This window comes from Rhopilema esculentum, chromosome 15 (genome assembly GCF_057945365.1).
Source record: "Rhopilema esculentum isolate cy_ngs chromosome 15, ASM5794536v1, whole genome shotgun sequence".
NCBI lineage: Eukaryota > Metazoa > Cnidaria > Scyphozoa > Rhizostomeae > Rhizostomatidae > Rhopilema > Rhopilema esculentum.
The window spans coordinates 5,775,152-5,797,213 of record NC_142829.1 but is presented as its reverse complement, the minus strand read 5'-3'; the positions used below and the strand labels follow the sequence as shown (position 1 = coordinate 5,797,213).

The 22,062-nt window shown below is 35.2% G+C and overlaps 4 protein-coding genes across 7 annotated transcripts; 2 read left to right on the top strand and 2 right to left on the bottom strand.

The window, feature by feature from the left end:
- Positions 1–703: 703 nt before the first annotated feature.
- LOC135685686 (biotin--protein ligase) lies at positions 704–10,700 on the bottom strand. Of its 4 annotated transcripts, none has more exons than XR_016144657.1 (12): positions 10,574–10,700; positions 8,343–8,490; positions 7,558–7,959; positions 6,783–7,060; positions 6,264–6,550; positions 5,782–5,849; positions 5,373–5,533; positions 4,679–4,793; positions 3,876–4,089; positions 3,379–3,551; positions 1,490–1,596; positions 704–1,031 (listed from the first exon to the last, which is right to left on the bottom strand). XR_016144657.1 is itself a non-coding variant. In XM_065201691.2 (12 exons), the coding sequence occupies exons 3-11, from the start codon at positions 8,446–8,448 to the stop codon at positions 3,380–3,382; spliced, it is 1,803 nt and encodes a 600-aa protein (XP_065057763.2). In that variant the 5' UTR covers positions 8,449–8,490; positions 9,028–9,117; positions 10,574–10,676; the 3' UTR covers positions 704–1,596; position 3,379. The 4 variants fall into 4 exon arrangements, 3 of the variants coding, with proteins under 3 accessions (XP_065057763.2, XP_065057764.2, XP_065057762.2); XM_065201691.2 differs by adding an exon at positions 9,028–9,117 and having other exon boundaries at positions 704–1,596; positions 10,574–10,676; XM_065201692.2 differs by adding an exon at positions 9,028–9,150 and having other exon boundaries at positions 704–1,596; positions 10,574–10,659.
- On the top strand, positions 1,148–3,379 carry LOC148958450 (conodipine-P3-like). Its single transcript, XM_089112854.1, has 2 exons — positions 1,148–1,327; positions 1,534–3,379. The coding sequence occupies exons 1-2, from the start codon at positions 1,148–1,150 to the stop codon at positions 1,765–1,767; spliced, it is 414 nt and encodes a 137-aa protein (XP_088968980.1). The 3' UTR covers positions 1,768–3,379.
- Positions 10,701–13,716: 3,016 nt separating the features above from the next.
- Positions 13,717–15,214, bottom strand: LOC135685688 (sorting and assembly machinery component 50 homolog). The gene has a single exon (XM_065201694.2). It carries the CDS (start codon positions 15,212–15,214, stop codon positions 13,838–13,840), a length of 1,377 nt encoding a protein of 458 aa, XP_065057766.2. The 3' UTR covers positions 13,717–13,837.
- A 74-nt stretch (positions 15,215–15,288) lies between these two features.
- On the top strand, positions 15,289–20,683 carry LOC135685698 (RWD domain-containing protein 1). The gene is made up of 6 exons (XM_065201710.2): positions 15,289–15,519; positions 17,145–17,222; positions 18,209–18,336; positions 19,327–19,594; positions 20,118–20,180; positions 20,546–20,683. The coding sequence occupies exons 1-6, from the start codon at positions 15,441–15,443 to the stop codon at positions 20,617–20,619; spliced, it is 690 nt and encodes a 229-aa protein (XP_065057782.2). The 5' UTR covers positions 15,289–15,440; the 3' UTR covers positions 20,620–20,683.
- Positions 20,684–22,062: the final 1,379 nt, after the last annotated feature.

Here is a 22,062-nt window from a genome sequence, read left to right as displayed (position 1 = left end):
ACCAACCGACACAATCTCTCAATCTTTGGGTTCCACTTTCAGCATTCAAGTTCTTTAACGCTGTAGCAATTTTCAGCACCTAATTTTGATATCATTAATTTTACCATTTGGGGTCCTCTTCATAATTATTTATGCTGGAAGAAGGTTTTATTTCATTGTGAAAACATTTCAATGTTTCATTTCATTACGAAAGATTGGACTTTTGAAGTTGGCTGTGAACAATTTGCAAAACTTGACACAAATGACGCGAGACACAAATATTGCGTCTAAAGTGTTAGCCAAACAGTCAACAATATTGATGGCAATATTATTTTTTAAATTTCAATTGTTTCTTACTTCCTTGCTTCGAGAACTAAAGTTTCTTAATTCAAATTTCGTATAGAAAATTTGTTTTATAAAAGATTATTGTAACCTTTAATGACAATATGCAAATACTCAATTACTCCATTCTTAAGCAGCTACTCCATTCATTACAAGTAAAATTTCAAACTGGATATCATCGAATGAAAGGTCTACCCTTAGAACCAAGCATGATATGACAAGCAGTTATGACATTGCATTCATCTAGTGTGAAATGGATATTTCTGCAGTGGTATGATAATGCTCTCACTGGTCAGTTATCTAGGTTGCAAATACTGTCATATATCCAATAAACTAATATGAGACATGCATCAAAGAATATACGAATGATCCAACACCATCACAGATTTTAGTAAAATAAAATTGGGAAGACATCTTCAACAACTTTTAAAATCTATTTGCAAAACATTTGATAATGCATAAAAAGGCTTTGGGGAAGACTTGTGATTTTAGCTCAAAGTAGATACTACTCATAGTAACTTTACTTTTTCAAGAGACTTTACTGGCAATCCTGACGTTATCAATTTACTAACAACTCTTTAGCTACTCCTTTATTGATACAATTGTCTCATTTTATCGCTTATAAATTATTTGTACATTTGACTGCGCAATTTTCTGTTTGTCTGTAACATCAAAATATATTTTTAAGATCTCTTCATACAATTGACTCTCTGAAAAGAAGACCTTCCCTTGAAAACCAAAGAATAGTGTAAAAAAAGAATTAACAAATATTTTAATATCTATGAAAATATTTTATTAAAGAAACAGCCAAAGAGCATCAGAAGATATGGCAGCTGTTCTTTATCTGGTTGCAATAATGCTATGCTACAGCGTGGTGCAGTTTGATGCAAAGTGCATATCAGATGACTATGTAGATGGCTGTAGTGTTCCGTTAAAGAGTGTTTTCTTCCCATATGCATATTATTTCGAGAAGGCCTGCGATAAACATGATGTTTGCTATGACTGTGTAAGTGAGGCTTCAATAATTCTAACCAAATCAACCTTCAACTTGGTAATCAAACTTCAAATTCAACAACATTACATGGTAATATTCAGTACGCGCAGTTGCATGTATTAGTACAATAACATATAGAGTAAATAGTTTTTGCTGTACTATAAATGTATATACCTCTTGTTTCTAGTATTATTCTGATTCCTGTTTCTCCTCCGCAGGGGCCGAAGTTTGGTTGGACGAGGTATGAGTGCGATGCTACATTTCTGAAGAATATGATCCAGCTATGCAAGAAAAACAAAAATCAGGAAGAGTGCACAATACAGGCCAAAAATTATTATAGGGCAGTTCGTGCATTGGGGTTTTTCTTTTTCAGGTGGTATTCTCCTAAATGGTGTCAGTTACAGGAATGTGCTAGGTCAAACGGACAACCTATTAAAGATCATTCGTCCTAGGGAAACATTCAAAACTTGAAGAAAAAGAAGTTGAGGTACAAACTAACAAAAAGTTCCATATGGAACAAACATTTAGAGACTTTGTTTGACAAAGCTTTATGTACAGTTTTATTTTTAAAACATGTTAGAAAATTCATAGATAGAGATATTTTAATTTAAATGTACAAAAAAGTCCAAGAAACTATAGCGAAAATAAATTGTCGGATTTGTTTAAATTTTGTCAAGCAAAAGCAAAATTCTTTCTGGATCTTCCTGATTAATGATTTAACTAGGCCAAAAGGCTTTCTTTACGTATTTAATGTTGCATATTGGACATGACACAGCATGGGGAAAAGTACCTTTCACCATTAAAAAATTGGAATCTTTTTCTTCCTTTTGCAGACACAGAAACGCTATCATTTTTTCTGCTCGTTCAAAAATTGAGGGAAATGACTTACTTGATCAAATTTAAAATTCATTTAAAAATATCGCATGCAGTGATGCACAAATTCTAGCTTTTTTAGTACAATAAGCTTTAAAATGGCTTTGAAAAAAGCAAACATTTGAGTATACTAAAGCTTTTCGTCTGACACTCTTCAAAGTATAAAACTTCAGAACATAGATCGAAAACTCTACGCTAGGAATTTTATATATATCCAGTATGTTTGCTTTTTTCAAAGCCATTTTCAAGTTCTGTACCATCAAAAGATTGTTTGAATAAGCTTTAAGTAAAGTGAAATGTAACAATAAATGGGAAATGAACTGCATTGTATCAACCAAGACCAGCTGCTCCTCTAAAGTTTTTCTTTAATTTGACCTAAGTTTGTTTCATCTCAACTTCATTTCAAGTAATTTGACTTTGTTGTCAGTAATACGCAACAAGGTCGTGACCGTGCTATCAACGTTGATTTTGACATCCATCAATTCATCAGATTGTCCAAATAGTATCGAATCACATGTCCATAGGGCAGGAACTTGCAACAAATCGAAAGAGATTTGGTACCTAGTCCCCCTAAATTTGGAATGAACTGCATCTTAGCGGTGAGGCAGGCACCAAGGCATCCAATATTTGAATATCTTATAAGACTACTTATAAACACCCAGATGTATATCAAGGTAAATTTATATGAATTACCCGACAAACTTTTTATGCTACTTTAATATTTTTCAAATAAAGCTACAAAACTTAACGATATTAGCTACAATATCGTGACAAATCATTTATTTATCTCCATAATATCTACTTTTGTACGCGTTTATTTATTTATCTAGCATTCTAAAATTGATAGGGCCACGGTATGTAATGAATATAGAATGAAACGAAATGAAGAGCTTGGGAATATTTTAGCTTTAAAAATTTTAGCTAGATTTTAAAAGAAAGCAGTTAGTCAAGAAAAAATCAAACGATTGTTTCATTTCATTTTAGAGATCATGATTTTCGAACATAGGCACAAAGCATGAAAAAGTTGTTCTAGGGTACCACATTTCTGTAGCTTTCTGGTTTCTTGCCAAGATGAAATCGATATTGGATGCGGAAATGCGGCGGATAATCCGCACAAAAATCTATATTAGACTTTAGACGATGCCTGAAAATAATGGCAAAGATAGACAATTAGCTATAGATTTTTATACCTTAATTCCTTTCCTTTATTTTGATAAGTCCTTTCATCATATCAAAAGAATTGCCATCTGGCTGTAAGGAAAGGAAACCACGATCTTTGCTCTCCACCAATAAAAATCCATTAGTGTCCAGGCCTTTGATAATAACCTCTTCATCATCTGCCTCAATTTTGACGGCTTGATTGCTTAAAACAAAGGAAAAATTCTGAAAACCAGTCGCAGGAAGAGAGGTAAATGATTGCTAAACCAACTTTAAAAAGAATGGCTAGCACTTGGGACTTTTCAAAACAAATTGCAATTACTCGTATAGAATCCAAAGATATCAGGATTACACTTTTACTCAAATGTACATATTTAAAAAAAGTAACAGTAATAATTTTTGAAGGAGAAGAAAAATTTTGAGGTCGAAAGAATTAAAATGAATCCTAGATAATAGACGAAAGTGAGTTGGACACAGGATTAAAAAATCTAGCTTGATGTAAAGCGTTCGTTGAACATAAACCTCGTACCTATGCAGCCAGTATCTACAATAGATTTTGCAGAATTCCTCGACTCCATATTCTTCGAACTCCGCCATGATTTTCTCAATGTTCGAAAGCGTGGCAGCCACTAGTTCTTCAATACAAAAATGTTCTAAATGAGTGTTCTTTTGTTTATTGTGTTCATCTATTACCGAATTCAGACAAATTGTAGGCTTTTTATTTTTGACATTTACACCAATACCTGCAAAACAAAAAAGTAACATAAAAAGAACAGGAGCAAAAATATTTGGGACTATATTGAAGACTTTTAGCTGCTAGAAATCTATTTGGGGTATTAGAGCACCTGTTAGCCCGAGCAATAGCAAGACTACAGAAAATAACGAGAAAATCGATTAAGTTATTGTCAATAACTCAATTCCATGCGTGCATCACACTTCAATGCCTGTTAACAAAAAAAATTAATTTGGCAGTCTGTGCATTTGCCTTTTCTGCAATACATACGTATTTTGTTACCTGGAAAACAGAACAGCAACAAAAAGCATAAAAAAATGTATGATGTTGCAAGGCAATTAACCTAGAAATCAACTTCAATGTTAATGTTTGTGTCCTTAGCAGAATACTGATCTGTTAAAGAAAGTCTGAATCATTGTCTTTCTGCATCATCAAGTTGTTCATGCTCTAGAACTGTAAGAATAACTGCCTTTGGAACAAAAACTAGCGTCTGCACAGAAGAGATGTAGCAGGGTACTCAATTGAACCCTGTAAGTATCATGAATAGTATTGAAACCCTACAAAAGAAGTAATTTTAACGAATGATTAAAAAAGATTACCAATAACAGCACTAAATTTGCCATCCATATACGACGAATTAACGATGAGTCCACCAATTTTGATGCTGTCTCCAACGTAAATGTCGTTGGGCCATTTTATGCGCACATTGATGTCCTGTAACCGAGGCAACAGAAGAAAAATTAAAATCCAATAATGGATATAAATTTCATAAAGTTATCAGCAATGGACTATCAAACTGGCAAATTTGTGAATTCAAATTTTAAAAGAGAAGATGCGACTCCTTTCTGGAACAAGAAGAAGCCCCTTTGACACTAAGTTGAAAACAAAAAGATGCTTTAGAATCCATCCACAAATGACTCATTTTCTCGTGACAAAATCTTTCATGCATCTTCAATACCTGCAAAATACCTGAACCCCAAACAGCCTTGTTTACATCTTCCATTCACACTTTTTATTTTGTTTTCCGGATACTGCGTTCTCTTCTCCCCTTTCCCCCCGGAAAAACGTAGATGGTTTGGCAAAGATCATACAAATCACAAACATAACACCATTTCCTACTTCATCATGTAGTAACCCAGTATTGTTTCTATTTGTATAGGGGCTAGCTGAGTTCACCTTTGAATTTTAAAAAGACTTTTGGCTGTGGTTGTAGGATCATACTTCATATAATCTTATTTTTTTCAGATATTAGAAAGGTTCTTTTTTCATCTTATTTTTAGCAGCCATACATGCCTCATAACCTTCTTTACTTCGAACGGATCTGACAAAGGCCACTGCTGCAATGTGTTGTAAAAATGGCATCCTTTGGCCTAGAAGTGATGATGAAGGAATCTGTACCAAAACTGAAAACATCATACAGCCGAATGGTGAAAGCCAAACATTCCCTCCTCTACCTAAAATAAGGAAACATCGAGATCAGCCTATAAAATTCAATAATCGTTTTTACTGTATGAAATATAAGTACTGCTTGAAGGCAGATTTGTTGTCCTATAAAGAAGAAAGGAAACTAGGCACATTTTTAAGCGTTGTCTGATTGGTGGATGTCCACTAACATAGGCTTCGTTTAGGACGAGAGTAAAAAAATAATGCAAAACAAAGCTATAACGTTTTCTAGTGTTGCAAAATAAGAAAATTTGAATACCTTTTCCTTGAGTTTGTTGGCCTGCAACAACGACTAGTCCATTGGGGCCAGACAGCAGTGAAACAATACTGGAAATGATATCGAAGAAATTGTAGTTGATAAGACTCTGCATGGATCATGTCTGATTGCAACATTAATGTCCAAAATAATACTGGAAACAAGCTGGGATATTAGGTCTACTGGAACTTAAGATTGTTACTTCAACATTCTTCTTTCTTATGTGGTTTTCAAATAATATAAATTGCCAATCCCCAAAAAGGATAATTATGAAGGGTCAATTGTGCAGAATACCATTTCTTAATTGTCTAATTATTTCTACTCTTTGTCAATCATATAATTAAAAAAGATCACAGTTGACTACAACAAGGCCTTTTTAACATACTAACATGGAGAGGGTGGGGGAGGACTTATGTTAAACATCTTTTTAGGATAACACGCTATCATTTTAGGATAACAATGTGGAAGATAATAGATATACAAACCTGTCAACAATAGATTGTGTTGATGATACAACATTTGAGTAAACCAAGAGTCTACCAATGGTTTCACTTTTTAGATTGAACTTGTAAGTTGCATAGTTGAATTTTTCATCTGACTTTGAAATTTTCCCTATATCATCTGGAACTATTATATGAAAATGCTTCACGTCAAGAGGAAATTCTGATCCAGAATGTTTCTCATCGAGCAACACAATTCGAGATTTATCTTTATGTTGTCCATGTCTCTCTTCAATTCCAGCTTTAAGTGCTGGAATAAATTTTGCAACAATCTACAATTGAAGGAAGATATTAAAATAGCCTGATTAAAGAAAATACATATCCAGGAGGAGCAAAGCAGGATAGTTTAGGAGTTGGCATGAATTTTTTTAAGCAAATTAAGATGTTTTTAAAGCAGGGTATTTTTGAAGCATTTTACAAGCAGGAAAACCTTTCTAATGTCTAACTGATTTGTAATTTATTAAACTTTTACTTATAAAGGAGGCAAATATGTACTATATTTACCTTTCTGTCTCCATAAACATGCCCAGGCGTCAGTTTTATATTCAATGTTGAACCCGGATCGAGACATTTCAAGCCAAGGGCTTCAAAGACCATTTTCAACAGAGTTAGTGCAGACTTTCCATTTTCCCCAAGTTCCTTCTCATTGATAAATTCATTCTTGAAAACTGATTGGAAATTTATAGCAGATGTAACTACAAGGCCATTTCCAAACTTGCTTGGATTCACAACAGGATGTTGATGAGATATTGTTTTACACAATGTTTTCATGGTGTAGCTTCCTGCAAAAATAGCATTACTTTAAGAAGCTTTTAAATAAATTAGACAGAACAATCTATCCCAAAAAAGGACATTAAAAGGGTTAGGAAGAAAATGCTGGTTTCAAGCCTGGTATAGCAAAGCTCATAGACTTAATTTCAAAGATATCAAACAGAATTTCAGCTTGTCAAAACTTTTAAAACACTAAAGAGCCTAGATGAATGGTAAGTGGACAGCCTGGTTTAGAAATTAAACAAGCTCTTACTGATTCTTCTTGAACTGGTAGAAAAGAACATCTTTGAACATATGTATCTATTTTTTGCAAGTTATGATGGCTTTTTCTCCCATTGATGCCATTCTTCCAATTATATAGATCAAAATTGTGACTAGGTCCTTTTAATGACACATGGGATTAAGGCTCATGGAAATTATATCTATAGAAACTGAAGTATTGACAGGATCTGGAGTTTGGACATCTTTGTGGTTTGAAACTAACTAAAGTGATTTGAAAATTGCTTACCCAGTGAGTCCTTGATTTCATTTACCACAGTGCCTTGAAACTCAATCTCTCTATCATAGGAGCTGAAAATACATCCTTGTTGTACAGTTTTATCAGAGCAAACAGGGTCTAACAAACTGGATACTACATTCGCAACTGGATATGTGCTACAATGAGAGAAAACTTTTCCTCCATGAAAAACATAGCTATCAACTTGTTCCTTTTGGAGATAATCCAGCTTGATTTGGTCCAAAACCAGCATGACTGTATTTGACTTCCAATAGTCTTTAACAAAATCTTTCTCGGGCAAACTGTAAATCACATATGCTTCTTGAGATAGAACAGTTTGAAGAAGACTCCTCCATGTTGTCAATGAATCTGGCTTTCTGCTGAATACCACAATATTTGGTGGCTTTATGTTGGCTACAAAAAATGACATGACTCCAATCAATAGGTAAAGTTTCATACTACAATCATAATCTGAAAAGCTTCAAGCTACGTCTTTTAAAAATTCAAAGTAGACTTTATTTGTATAGCTGAAAAGGAATTACTATAAAAATCTGACTTAAATTGGAAATGGATAGCAAATTAACCTTTTTTACAGCTGGATAGACACAGTCCGACCGAAAGATGATATCCCTGAGATCAAAATAAAAGGGTTTTGAAACATCTTAGAATCTTTCTAATTAGGGAATGCATTGTGTGCATCAGAACAAACATTGACAAGCACAGAACACATTGACAAGCAAATTGCTTTATCTCCTGCATCCTGCTGATCAAGACCTGCAGAGAATGCATACACATACCTATTGCATGCATTTCTTCGGTTCCACAGCTTGCAAGCCATTTTCCATGTATAATCTTGAATGGGCTTTCTCGTTTGGAAACTAATCTGCTCCTGAAGATATTCATCTATTGGATGTCTCCAGTTTTACATGACAAAAAAAACACAAACTGAAACCAAAATCATAAATTAAATGAAACTAGTTTTAAGCTCCCAGAATAGCCAGTTTCTAAAGCATGATATGAAACATGGCTGGTGGCTTCTGAAAGAAAGAAATTGTTAGAACTCCATATTACGCAAATCTGAACTATGAAAATTTGTCTGGAAGAAAATTTGTCTGGAAGAAAACTTGCCATTACCAATTTCAACAGCTGCCTGAGGATGGCATTAAACATGAAAATTAAGAGTTGCAACTTAGAATGGTCTTGTTCTAGACAACAATGCATGAATAGATCAACCTTGTGAAGATAACAACTGAAAGATTCAAAAGACTGCCATTCAAGCAAGTGGCTCATTTAAAGGGGGAAAATTACATACTTATCATCTTTTCATAATTCTTAATAGTGTTTGTCAGAAATGATTTTCAGTAATGTCAACAAGCCAAGATTAAATCATGCACATGAAGAAAATATTAAATGTTAAACAGTTTTAAAAAAGAGGATAAAGATTTTTTTCAAAAAAGAGAATCTAAAAGACTCTCAACTAACCCCAGCACATATAGAGAACTGTATTGAATTTTCTTGAATCACAAGGTAAATCTTGAAACTCAAATTGCTAATGTAGCAGTAGCCTGAAAGCTGCCAAATGAAGAAGGACTGTTAAGAATGATTCTAAAACAATGGAGAAAATCTTGGTATGACCTTGAAAAGGGCTTTCTTCTAAAACCAATAGCGAAAAGCTCCTGAAACTGTGCTATTAAAAATTATGGGTAAAAATAGTTTTTTGGGTACAGCACTTGTTCAAAATATTTTTTGGGTAGGCTACTTTTTACAGATAAAGCATTTCCATGCATGTTTTTAACTACGGGTAGTTCCCTTCTTGACAATCTTCCACAAAGGATTGACTAGTTTCCAAGAGAAATGGAATATACCCAAGGTTATAGCCGTCTTATCACTAACTGTAAAATACGTTGCCATGCAGCCAAAGTAAAACATGCTGTTCAAGTGCCCTTGCAAGTGCCGAAACTACTAATCTGTTAACCAATATAATTTGTAGTTATATGTAGTTAGGTAAAGTAGGTGTGTTGTAGTGAGAGTATCGTGTTCTCCATCATGGGCTAGGCCTTTTTGGAGACTGAAATTTTAGATTGTAAATTGATTAATCCAAGCATCAATGGCTTTGCAATAAGCATAGGTCAGTCAAAAATACTCATTCAAAATTCGAGTTTATCTATTCTCATATGTTGGGAGCCAAATAAGAACATTGTCGCTCAAATTGCTGTATAATGACCTATGCTCAAATGGGCCATTTTCATTTGATCAGAGCAAGGGGTGAAAAATGATTTAACCAACCAGTGTAACTTTCAAACCAACTTTCAGCATCATTCTTTGCAACTTACATGCAAAGTTTCTGTGAAAAAGCATCAGAGAACATGTTAAAAAATCAACCCTATCTTTTAAAAAAACCATGTTGAAAAATTAAATCCACCTCTCTTATAATCTTGTGTCTCTTATAATCCCACCTCTCTAAAAATCCTACATTAAATTAGGAGGTTTAATCAATAAACTCGCAGCAAGAATACAAGAATGGTCGATGCTAGAGGGGAGCAAACCCACGCACAGCCTTACCTCGAGGCTTACAAATGCTATCTAAAAATAAAATCCTGCAGGCTGCAGCATTTAACCTGCTACTCTGCAACATGATTTTGCAAAATTCGTTAGCAGCATAAAATTATTCCCCGTGCAAAAAACTTAGCACACTGGCTCCTGGTTCCGGCGATGGTTGAAAAATAGGGCCCAGCAGGAGGGGGACAAGGTAGACTTTAACAACCATAAGAGAGGATTTAAAAAAGCCTTAAAGTATAAAAAAAGCTCTATTTTTTCAAAAAGGTGGGGGCCATGGTTCCCCGGCCCCTTTTCGTTGGAAGCCCTGATACTTTCATTCAATTACATCTCTGTCCATTTCTTACTTTGTTCTGTTTTTCTTTTCGGATTTAGATAAAAGTAAGAGTCCCTCAAATTTTTCCTGAAAAAGAATGGCAATTGTTAGGAAATATTTTCAAAAAAATTCCGAATAGATTTCTGTTTTCGTTACCTTGAAGCATTGTTTCAATCTGTTGATGTCAACAGCTGTTCAATTCGGACGACCGCCATTTTCCTTTACACGTTTTACTGGAAACGAGGTTGAACGCAATATCGAGGTCTCCTTGTTGCTTTTTATCTCAGTTAGGTACTTATTTAGTTAGTTGGCTGATTATTGATTTATTCATTCTTTTGCGTAGCTAGTTAAACTGGCTTAGAAGCAAAACGAAATGTTGAGAAAACTTTGTAGTCAAAAGAAATAACCTATACTTATAGAAAACGGCTTGAAGAGAGATATATGGCTAAAATCTCATGTTTTATATCCGTAGAATAGTTGAATCCATTGTAGCATCGAAGGGACATGCATTTACTCACTCCCGTCCTGTCCCATGATTTTCACAAGTCTAGCGAATCTGTGGTATAGATAAATTTTTGGTACGTATATATAATGTATAGGGGGATAGGTTACCCAAGTAGCACGTAGTGCACTTCTTTTCATATCTTACCCGTGGTGTCGGTCTCCATCCAACACAAAACTTGTCGGATAGGACCAGGACCGTCGAGAGGGGAGGGGGTAACCAGGGTAGTTACCAGGGGGCCCGGGGCCTTGAGGGGCCCGTAGAAAATAAGGTATGTATTTTTGGCTATGAGTTTTCAATTAGCAGCATTGGCAGGGCGGGCCCATGACCCGATTGATATTCGAAATTTAATCTTTCAACATCGAATCAACAAGCTGGTCTATGATGAGGGCCTTTTCTTGTTAAGGTTTATAATTAAAACATCGACGATACGATCATAATATACTTCTCCGGAAGGCGAAAAATTCGATTGCACTTACACATATCTACTTTTAGGTCAAATTTTTTAGTTATTCCTTGTGTGGACTTCCTATAAACGTAAAAGTAAATTCCATTCACGGCGTACACCAGAGAAAAAGCACATGCGAAGAACCAAGACAAATCCAAACGCTATAAAGGTCTTTATCAAAATCACTAAGCTGGATCACGATCCAACCAACCCCTGCGACGTCATCTTACAGGCACAAGTCTGGTGCTCAGAAAAGGCAGGAAAAAAGATACGAGAAAAAGAAGCAAAGGGGGCCTCTCGCACATTGTTTGAGGTAGGTGCTTACAAAAGAGACAAGGAAGGTGATTCAACTTTAAATAAAGCTGGTGGAGCTCTGTTCAAAGCACTGCTGAAGAAGAAGAAGACACAAACGGCTTGGCTGCTTTGGTAGACCATGACACCACATAAAGTAGAGAAAGCATTACTGATTCATCATTAAATCAAGATACTGTTCATAAAGGATCATCTAGTTTTGATGTCGGCACATTGACCGGATTTCCAACGATAAAGGAGTTAGAAAAGGTTGTTAGGATTGGTCATTTGCCTCATCCTCCAGAGTTTCCCAAAGATTGTGACGGCCACAAATTTCCAACAACGGTCCTAAATGTGCAGCAGCAAAATGGGGAGGTAGTAAAAGCTGGCTTTTTTCCAGTCCTACAAAGGCTGCACTCTATTGTTTGACATGCAGGTTGTTCGGGCACACTATTAATAATGGTTCAAAATAAAAATTGGCTTCTCCTGATGGTTGGGGAGCGAACGACAGCTGGAAAAGATTGTGGGAAAAGATTAAGAATTCCGCCATGAGGAAAGCAAGAAAAGCAGTTTTCTAAACATTTGATTAACTCTGATTTTTAAACTGATTTGTTTTAATGATTTGTTTTATATAGTCACTAATTACATGTTCTGTTAAAGACCTTAAAATACAAATTCAAGTGTTTCAGGGGCGTTGATTTCAAAATTCATGCCTTTTACAGTCCATCTAACTGCATTGCTAAGGGGTAACCCAAAAAAGGTTTTTGAAGCCTTCGACGGTGGGGCCCCATGGCAGTCCCAGCCCTGGGGCCCGGCCCGTCTTTCGTTCATAGTTGCTGTGATTATCCCTGACATATCGCAACCCTATATAGATTTGTAGATGAGGACAAGGATTTGAATAAAGTTACTACCTGAGGCAGCACCATGGTTGTCGCCGAAAGGGGAATTTTTTTAATTATCTATATGCTTCAAGTTCGCCGGAAATTGCACCCTTTGGAGCAAATTTCAAAAATAAAATTCTATTTTCAAAATGAATATCCACTGGCGGAAAGGGATGGTATTCATTGACTTCTTCCTTGTTTTACCTTATGCATCATAACTGCCTAAATTTTAGAATCTGAACAAAATTTAAAATCTGGTGATATGCAAAGAATTGGCACTGTCCTGGTCTTCAATATCAAATAAAGATAAATTTATGACCATGTTGTGTCTACATCAGCCAAAAATATTTCTGAGGTAAAAGCATTCAGCAGGCCAGGTGAAATCTTGTTGTGGGTTGGCGACCAGAATGGCTGATGTAGACAAATTCAAAATTTCATAAAATAAAAAACAACCTTGCCTGCCTGATTATTTGCAAATCCTCCTCATAATACATTTCCCCAAATCATATATCATTATACGATTCTTGAATAAATGTTGAGCTATGTTGGGCAATCTGATCTTGCTTAAGCTTTTTTGTGAATTTGTGGGAACATTCAGTTTATTAAAATAAAAAGTTACTGTCTAGTGCACCTTTCACACCATGCTTCAGATTGGCAGAAAAATTCAAAAATGATCAACCTCGTTCGATTTGTAAGAACATATTTTTTTGAATAGACAAGAGCGTGAATATTGTACTAAACACCACACGAGGCATTGGATGAAACAACAACTGGTTAAAGCTTTTTTGACTTTAAAATTTTGATGAACGTTTCCAATCTGTAGCCATTATCCAGAAGAGCTTCCTTTGGCCTTTCTCAACCCCAGGGCAAAATAAGGTTTTAGTGCAAATCATTGGCACTCTTTGAGCTAGGGTTTTGTCAGACCAACTTACCTTTATTCAGACTAAGTAACTCCAAAAACTGCATGGTCAAGTAAACATAAGCAACCCACTTCCTTCTTTTTCCACATAATTGGGAGGGCATGGTCACAATAATTTTCTGCTTGTTCAGCTCTCGTCTTTGGCATTTGTCAATTTGGTTTTGCATGAGCGCTGACGCAATCTTGATTTGTCGCTTGCATCAAACAAAAAGGCCTGTCTATAGTAGTTTGTTTTAGACAAAAGTTTATAAGTTTGAATTACTGATTTTGCACTATTTATACTTTCATGAAATCTAACTATAACAAACATGAAAATATATCTGTATCAATTTGTAATAAAAACAACTGCATTCAACAATCCAATCTTCAAAAACCAAATCTACAAGAAGTTCATGCCTACACCAACTTGCAGTCCTGGGTTTAAACCATCACTTGTCTTTGCATTTCTTGGGATGCAGTAGTTAACTTCTAGCCTAGCTATGCCACCTATCATCATCATAATGCCAAGTCCATATGACCACCTTGCTTCCCTAATCATTTTGTTCATCTCCATGTGATTGTAAGCTGTTAAGTCCATGTCTTGTGCATTTCCAGCATTTGCGAAGAAATGTAGCCTAAAGAGGTCACCAAATCCCCCTTTTCCAGGCCTGAATGGTAATGGGGTGTACATATGCAGCCCTGCAGCCCAAAAGGCATCTGCACCTAAAGAGGCCTCTCTTACCCTTGGTCCAATACCTTTCATTCTAAAACCACGCACTGAAAGGGGACCACCAAGAAAAAATCTATCATTTATCAGGGTATCTGATTCCCCTATCGGTTTCATGGCACCAGCTTGGAATGACATTCCAAGTACAACATCACTGATCAATTCTTTATTCAACTGGAATTCCACTTCACTTTTCACATATTTGACATTTCCACCAATGCCAGAAAACTCAAGGCCGTGTTTGAAAAAGTGTCCATTTTTTGGAAGCAAAAGATCATCTCTACCATCACTGACCAGAGAATGTTGGATTGATGACTTGAGAACATGTCCACATTGCTCCCTAACAATGAATGGTGCTTTAGGTGATACATCAGAATTTTCCCTCCACTGACCATCGTATTTGAAACTGTGCAATCCTATGGGGCTAGGTACCGTAAATTCCATACCTACACCCCTTGAACATTGCTTGTAAAAGGACTGTGGGACTTCTGTTGATGACTTATAGAGCTTAGCTAATAGCTTGCAGTCTGGGTTTTTGAAAAGCGGCTTGCTGAATGAAAGTTCATATGTGGAAGATGATCTTGTTCCTATTGATATATCACTCCGAACACTCTCAGCCATTCCTCTTATATTGTTCAATTTGCCTCCAAAAACCATATTTCCTTCATTATTTCCAACATTAGTTCCTGCATTTGCTGTCACAAACCGAGACTCTTCCAAAAGAAAGTAAACATCCAGTCCTTCTGGTGAAGCATCTTCCTTTCGGCTAACATCGACAAAAATTTCAATGGCTTTAAAAATCCCCAGTCTTTGGAGACGAAGTTTTGCATGACCAGCACTGTCTAGTAACTCATCAAACGACTTTGCATCCAGTAAACCCTCTAGTTGTTTTGTAACTAAGCTTGGCTCAGTTTTCTTCAGTCCATCAATGTGCACATTTTCTACCTTTATAGGTATGGTAATATCTACTTCGTCTTCATCTTCTTCAGCCAATTGGCCTGTCGGGACTGGTGCCCTAGGTTTCTGAGACTTTGCTAAAGCAAGGCCCATATTGTGAGCCTTGCAGATAATCAACCAAACTTATAAAGTCTAAGATTAGTCAGTATCCTACCTTTCAGCATTTGCCACCTTGAAGTCCCGAATCTCGTTTTAGATTTGATTAAGAAAGAGGCCTATTCATAATGTCGTTCTTATTGCAACTTCATGCAGTCAATCATTCAGTACCAGAGGACAGGAAATATTTATTAATTTAATCAATGTGATTGAATATATTAGAATGGATGAAAATAGGTATAAAGAGGAACAGACAGGAGAAATTGAAGCATTGAATTCGATATATGCCGAAGAAATAGAAAGTGAGTCGCATAAACTGGTGACGAAGTAGAGAAGATCCAGTATGGATTCCATGGCAGTTGCACTCCCGATAAACTTTTGTAAAATTACGAGTGTTTTCTTTCACACCCGAAAGATGGGAGTGGTTCTGGGTGTGGCTCAAATTAAAAAGCAATTTCAAATATGACAAAATTACTTTCTAAATTTGCTCGCAACTGAGATTGGAAAATATGTGACATTCTATTCTTAAATTAAATGATCTTCTTGAGATCAGGGCTCCTGAGAAGTTTAGGGACACTGGGGCAAAACTAAAAGACATGGCCCCTTGCGAGCGAAGTGAACAGACATTTTTGTGATCAGTTTCTTTAGATTGGCTTAAATACACTTGAGAATATTTGTCGCAATTTTCTTGCAATTGTTTTAAATGTTTTAATGTTTAAATGTTTCTTGCAATTACTTCTGTTACGTTTGATTAATTCCCTTCTTAGGAATGTTTTTAGGTTTCCTAAGACCATGAGGCCCTTGGGTAATTTGCCCCTTGCCCCCTCTTGGTGCCCCTGCTTGAGACAATCCTTTAGGGTAGTCAAGCCCTAAAGTCCAAATTTGTTCCTTTACTTGGGGAACCTTTAGGAATTTGAATAACAACCACTGATGGTAGTGGTAGGTAAGCATATTTCAACTCTCAATCACTAAATTTCTCTGAAATGTAAAATGGATGTAAACAGGATAATTGCCAGGAAAATATGCACACACCCAAGAATTACCAGGAAATTTGGTGCACATTCGAATGTGCACACTTATCACAAATGCACTCTTGCACTCCCGGGTAATATCTTGTGCACTCATTGAAAACTGCCATGAAATCCAGACTGGGAGAAGGTCAAGTCATAGATCAATTATATTACTTTCCATTTTTGCTTTTTTCAAAGCCATTTTCAAACTTACCATTTATTACACATGGATGGAGAAAGGAAAACTGAGAGGAGAAATAAGCTTGAAAGGAAAAACTGAGAGAAGAAATAAGATTGGAAAATAATAAATCAAAATTTTACAAGATGTTTTAAGACAAATAAAGATAGGTATCTTGATTTTGATTCTGACACCACTGCATTTACTTTGTGTCAAGACCAGGTTCAAATCATTTCAGGTCTTGTCTAGCCATCAGACGAAGGTACAATTAAGCATAATAAATAAACATTTAGTCATCTATATCAATATGCTTAGCAATCCAGCACTCTACTGTGTACCAAGGTGCAAAGTATTTTTTGTGCCCAGGAAATAACTGGCTTCTGCTCATGCCTGTTACAAACAAGCAGGTAAGCTTTGTTTCTTGCATGAGCAAGTTCATTTTGAAAATTTGCGACTGCAGGCCTGTAAAACTCTGTTTCTTGCACGGACGAGTTCATTTTGAAAGTTTGTGACTGCCCAACTAAAATTATGCACATTTAGAATTTAATGTAAAGTGTTAATAAATAGGTACTTTGTGCTGCCAATATGCAAAAGTGGGCAGGTGGAAAATTTGCAAGCAATAAGTTGTGGGGGTGCAACAAAGTTTTAAGTGCCAAAAGAGGCAGTTATCCTCCTTTTATTTCTACCTAGACATCTAGACAAGCTACCTCAGTTACCAAGGTTTTTTATGTTTGTATAGTTTTAGGTGATGAACCACATTGTTTCATTATTCCTGTAAAGTGCACTGAAGAAATTGATCAAAATGAAGAATTGTCAGGTAAAGAAAACTTATGTTTAAGCAAATATTGATTTATAAATGCTTTAGTAGGAAGAAAATAACTAATATGAAGGTTTATAAGAGAAAGGTCATGGGTAGTATCTAGTTTTCAAGAATGGCAACTCCTACTCTAAGTTTGATGAGTTGTCTCTGCATTATGATAATAGGATTTCCTGTTTCTACATTCAAGAATTCCTCTCATGGCTTTCTTAATGTAGTTGTCACATCAGAGCTCCATATCTCTAATGGAATTAAAGGTTTTTGGACATTAGAGAGATTTTTAAGAATTCAGTTGTTAATCATTGATGTTGCCTTTTCTTCCTTTTGAGAAACTACAGAAGCATGGGCATAAACTATCATTCTGCACATCAGATACACCATGTAGTAGTTATGATAGTTCTGTCCAGCAAGTATAATGATAATGATAGAATTCACAATATCAGATTGTATGATAATTAAGAGTAAAGATCGATACAAACTGCACTAGTGGTACAGCAATCTTAAATACTTAATTCTTGGCCAGAATTCTATATAGCTGACAATCACTGACTTGAAAATAAGACAAAGTGTTTATATTGTAAATCTAGAATTTTGACCAAAATTATTGTTCCAGTGTAACCATTTAAGCTTAAAGGCATTGAGTCATGATAAAATCCACTGAGTCATGATTTTCATGACTGCGATGCTATTGGTTGACCTGGAACTGGTCACATGAACTCACCTCATACTGATTGACAAAACAATTTCCATCAATAGCAAGTTGTCAACAACGGATGCAAATATCACATGAAACATCAGCGATCACACCGAAACCAAATGACCCCCCATAGAGAAGTCCTATTTACCATGACTCAATGCCTTTAATCTTGTTTTTTTCACTTAATAGCTAGCAGAATTAACATCAATATAACATATGATTACTTTTTCCCACCTTCTTACATAATTCTACAGAATTCAACATTTGTCTTGTGACTTGAATATTTTAGTTGAGGCATGTGTACAGTTTACATTCACTGAATGCTATCCAGATGAAATTCCATCAATGGAGGTATCAAGAAGCAGTAATATGACAGAAAAGGATGAACAAGAGCTTATAACAGTTTTAGAAGAAGAGGTAACAACTATTCAAATATTAATATAATTAGTTCAGCTTAGAGAACATCTTGTCTCTTTCTGTTTAATGCCTATTGTGAATGTAGCTCAAGAAAGAATTTTTTTGTTTTTAAGTTTAAGAATATCCCCACAAGCAAAAATCTATTGAGAATATTAGATCGCTTAATTTTCAAAGACCACATTTCACTTTCTTTTCTATGCCAACCACTGTATAGAATTGATAGTGGGAATTGTGTTTGAATATTTTTGGTTATATCTGACATTTTAATCTGATTGATAGCACTAATAAAACATGCAATTAGCTAAGTGGAAAAAAAATTGACCTGAAAGCAAAGATATGACATGACCTTATTTTCAGCTTCTGTGTCTTTACCAACTTATCAACTGCTTGACACAAAGAACCCTCTATGAATGATCAGACAAACAACCTGTAGTTGCTGAATTTTGACAATCAAATGTCCAATTGTTGCTTTTTTGATAAACGTCATATATTACAATTGAAAATGGTTGCATTCCTATTTGACAGTCTTAGATTGAAATATCAAACAAGCAAATTGGTACTCACCCACCACTACTGCCTATTGTGTCAATTTCCTCCATATCTGTACTAAGCTTAACTTCATGTGCAGATTGAATTTCTCTTCTAGCACTATCAGAAAAACTTGAATTTTGATTTTAATTCACCAGACTGTTTCAGTTTAGAATGTAAGATGACTAACTACAAACCAATGCAGCTTATGCTAAAGGTGAAAATTGATATTCTTGATGCACATAACCTGAAGTGAAATGAGCTGACATCTATGAATAATCAACTAAAATTTAGAATACCATTAATTTGGTCCAAATTAGAAATCGAATTGTCAGCCCTTGACCCAAATCAAAACTTAGTTTTGTGACCTTAGCCTTATACAAAGTAACTCATTTATAATTGACTGTTGATATTATAATTGATATTCTTAATTATTGACTATTGGGATTTCTTTTAAACTAGGCAAAAGATAACACTGGCATGGCAATGACATTCACTTTAGTTTCAATAATAGAAGAACATTTGACAAAAATAATCGAAAGAATAAAACTGGAAAAAGAGGAAGCCAAAAGAAAGATCGAGCTTGAAATACAAAAGGAGGAGGAAAAGAAATACCATGGTACCCAAGTGACTGTAGAATCTTTTACAAAGTGGAGAATACAATTTGAAAACGAACTGAATGAAAAGCTGGGGAAGAAAAAAGAAGAGACAGAACCCAAAAAACTCACAGGTAGTTTAGGTTTAGAAGTAGCACAACTGAAGTAAATTAATTTTTGCAAGTTAGGCAGTTTTTCCCCAACTTTAGTTTTCTTTAGCTGTCTACTAACTACTGTATTTCTTGTTACTTATCTTTAAAATAAAATTCTGTTCATAGCCTAGATAGACAAATTTTAATTTTATTGCAGGAAAACTGACTAGATTTTGTTAAGATTTGTGGCGAAGTGATACCAATTAGCTCAGAATTCAATTTATTCAACCCATCCTCAACAATATTTTAAGTCAACTTGTTAATCAACCATTAAGTCAACTGAAATCACTTATAAGTGTTTTAAAGATTCTTTCGCCATAACAAGAAAGGATGGGACTTTAGATTATACTCTTAACAGAATTTCGCAAGTGATTGATTTTTTCTCAATCTTTTCTATATCCTGATTTATTTTTGCCAAAAAGGTACAACATTGTTTTCAACACACTGCTAAATTTCACAGGTGGAATTTCTTTTATTAATTTTTCTTCCATAAAAATTCTTTCAGGTCGGCAGCTATTTCAGACTGATTCAAGTTTACAATTTTCTGATATACAGTTCTACAATGAAGGTTTGTTTTTCGAAGATTTTTGTTTTTCTCTTGCAAACTTTTTCAGTTTCAAAGAGTAGAGGTTAGGCAGTTTAGAAAATTGTCTGCTTCTCCAAATTCGTACCTGCTAGCACCGCTGATGATTGGCAGTTACGCTTATCTAAATAAATTTGATGTAAGGACCATTCAGTCATCTTTTTGTAAATTATCAATCTAGTTCAGCGTGTTGTACGTCAAATGAATGAAAAATAACACATTTTATTGCCTGATGAAGAGTTATGCTCAAAATATCACAACAATATTTGACTTTTCTATGTAAAACGTTGCATTTAAATTATATCAAATTATGTATCTTTTTGTAAAGGCTGTGATAAATATATTTTCAGGAGCTGGTGGAGTTCAAGTAGATGAATCATTGTTTCAAGAATTAGATGATCTTGAATTAGATGAAGATGATTAAGTTATAATGTTGCAGCAAAATGATTTTAGAATTTATTTTTATATGTAAATAATGTCTCAGTTAATCTTTTTATTCTGCTTTCAAATATACCTTCATTCATTAAAATTCACGAATTGAGTTGCAAGATCAATTAGATAAGGATTTTGTAGGCCAGAAGAACATATAGATGCTAACAAACGAAGAACAAAACTACTTTGAAAAATGTCAATATTTGAAATATGTAACTCGAAATTCAAAGAATGAAGGTTGCTATAATCCGATAGGTCATATTGTACTCGACACTGCATACGCGGAGTTGTATACGCTTTGATGTATAGAATAGAATGGTTCTAAGTTGCAACTCACAATTTCAAGCTTGATGCGATTATCAGGCAAGAGATATCGAACTAAAAAGAAGTGAGAAAGCGTTTGTTAACGGGGAGTTCTAAATTGATACAAATTTAAATATCTTCGCCTAAGAAGCATTATAAAAATCGCTTATTTGCAAAGCAATATCTAAGGATAGAAGCAGTGATGTACCTAGACAAAGGGGAGGGGGGCGTTCAGAAAAAAGTGACCAACTTTACTTTTTTAACCGATCATTTCTCCAAAGAAAATTCATTAACAATGAAATAGATGATCATATCATATACACACTTAATGATAACAAGTAAGAGCAAATGATGGCATGAAAGTATAAGGAAATTAAGTTTGCGGAAACTAATAGTCCTGGAGTTCGCGTTTTTGGGTGAATCTATGAGCATATTTTTGCGAAAAGCCAATTTTCAGGAAATGTGCGAAAATGAACTGCGGTTTCTTTTGAGCTCCTCATGAACAATAATTTCAGCATAAAAAATTTCCTCTAATCTATAAAATCTTGAATTGAAGGGAAAATATGGCTGGAAGGCCGCCGAGAGGCTTCAGAGCCTCTGGGGCAAAATGAAAAGACAATATGAGGGTAAATGGTTCTTTGTTCTTAAATTAATAGGGTGTAAGCAGTGCGATTGCTAGCGTTTTCGCTCAAGGGAGGTGTTCAGGCCTTATTTGCCACAAAGTGAGATAGACAGCCTTCATTTGCCCACAAGTTTGAATATTCACCGAAAAAGAACCCACATATGGCTAAAAGTCCTCGTTTTTTAGATAAAACGTTGTTCAAAATTGCGTTTTGCAGTACCTTAGCCTCAGCTTGTTCCTAATTTGTTTTTAACTTTTGACCAATTCGAGGCTCGTGTTCTTATGAAAAAAAGAATGTATTACAAACCAAAAAAGTTGGCTATGACCAACCATGACCAATAAAATGAATGAAGTATAGGTAGAAATTTGGTCAAACTTCCTATTTGATGCTAAGGTTCCCCTCTGCATTATCAACTTTCCTGAAGTCTGCAGGCACTGGGGGGTGTGATGCCCCCACGCCCGCCAATCGGCCTTCTTGTGTAAAAGAACTTCGATCAAAAGCATAATTCA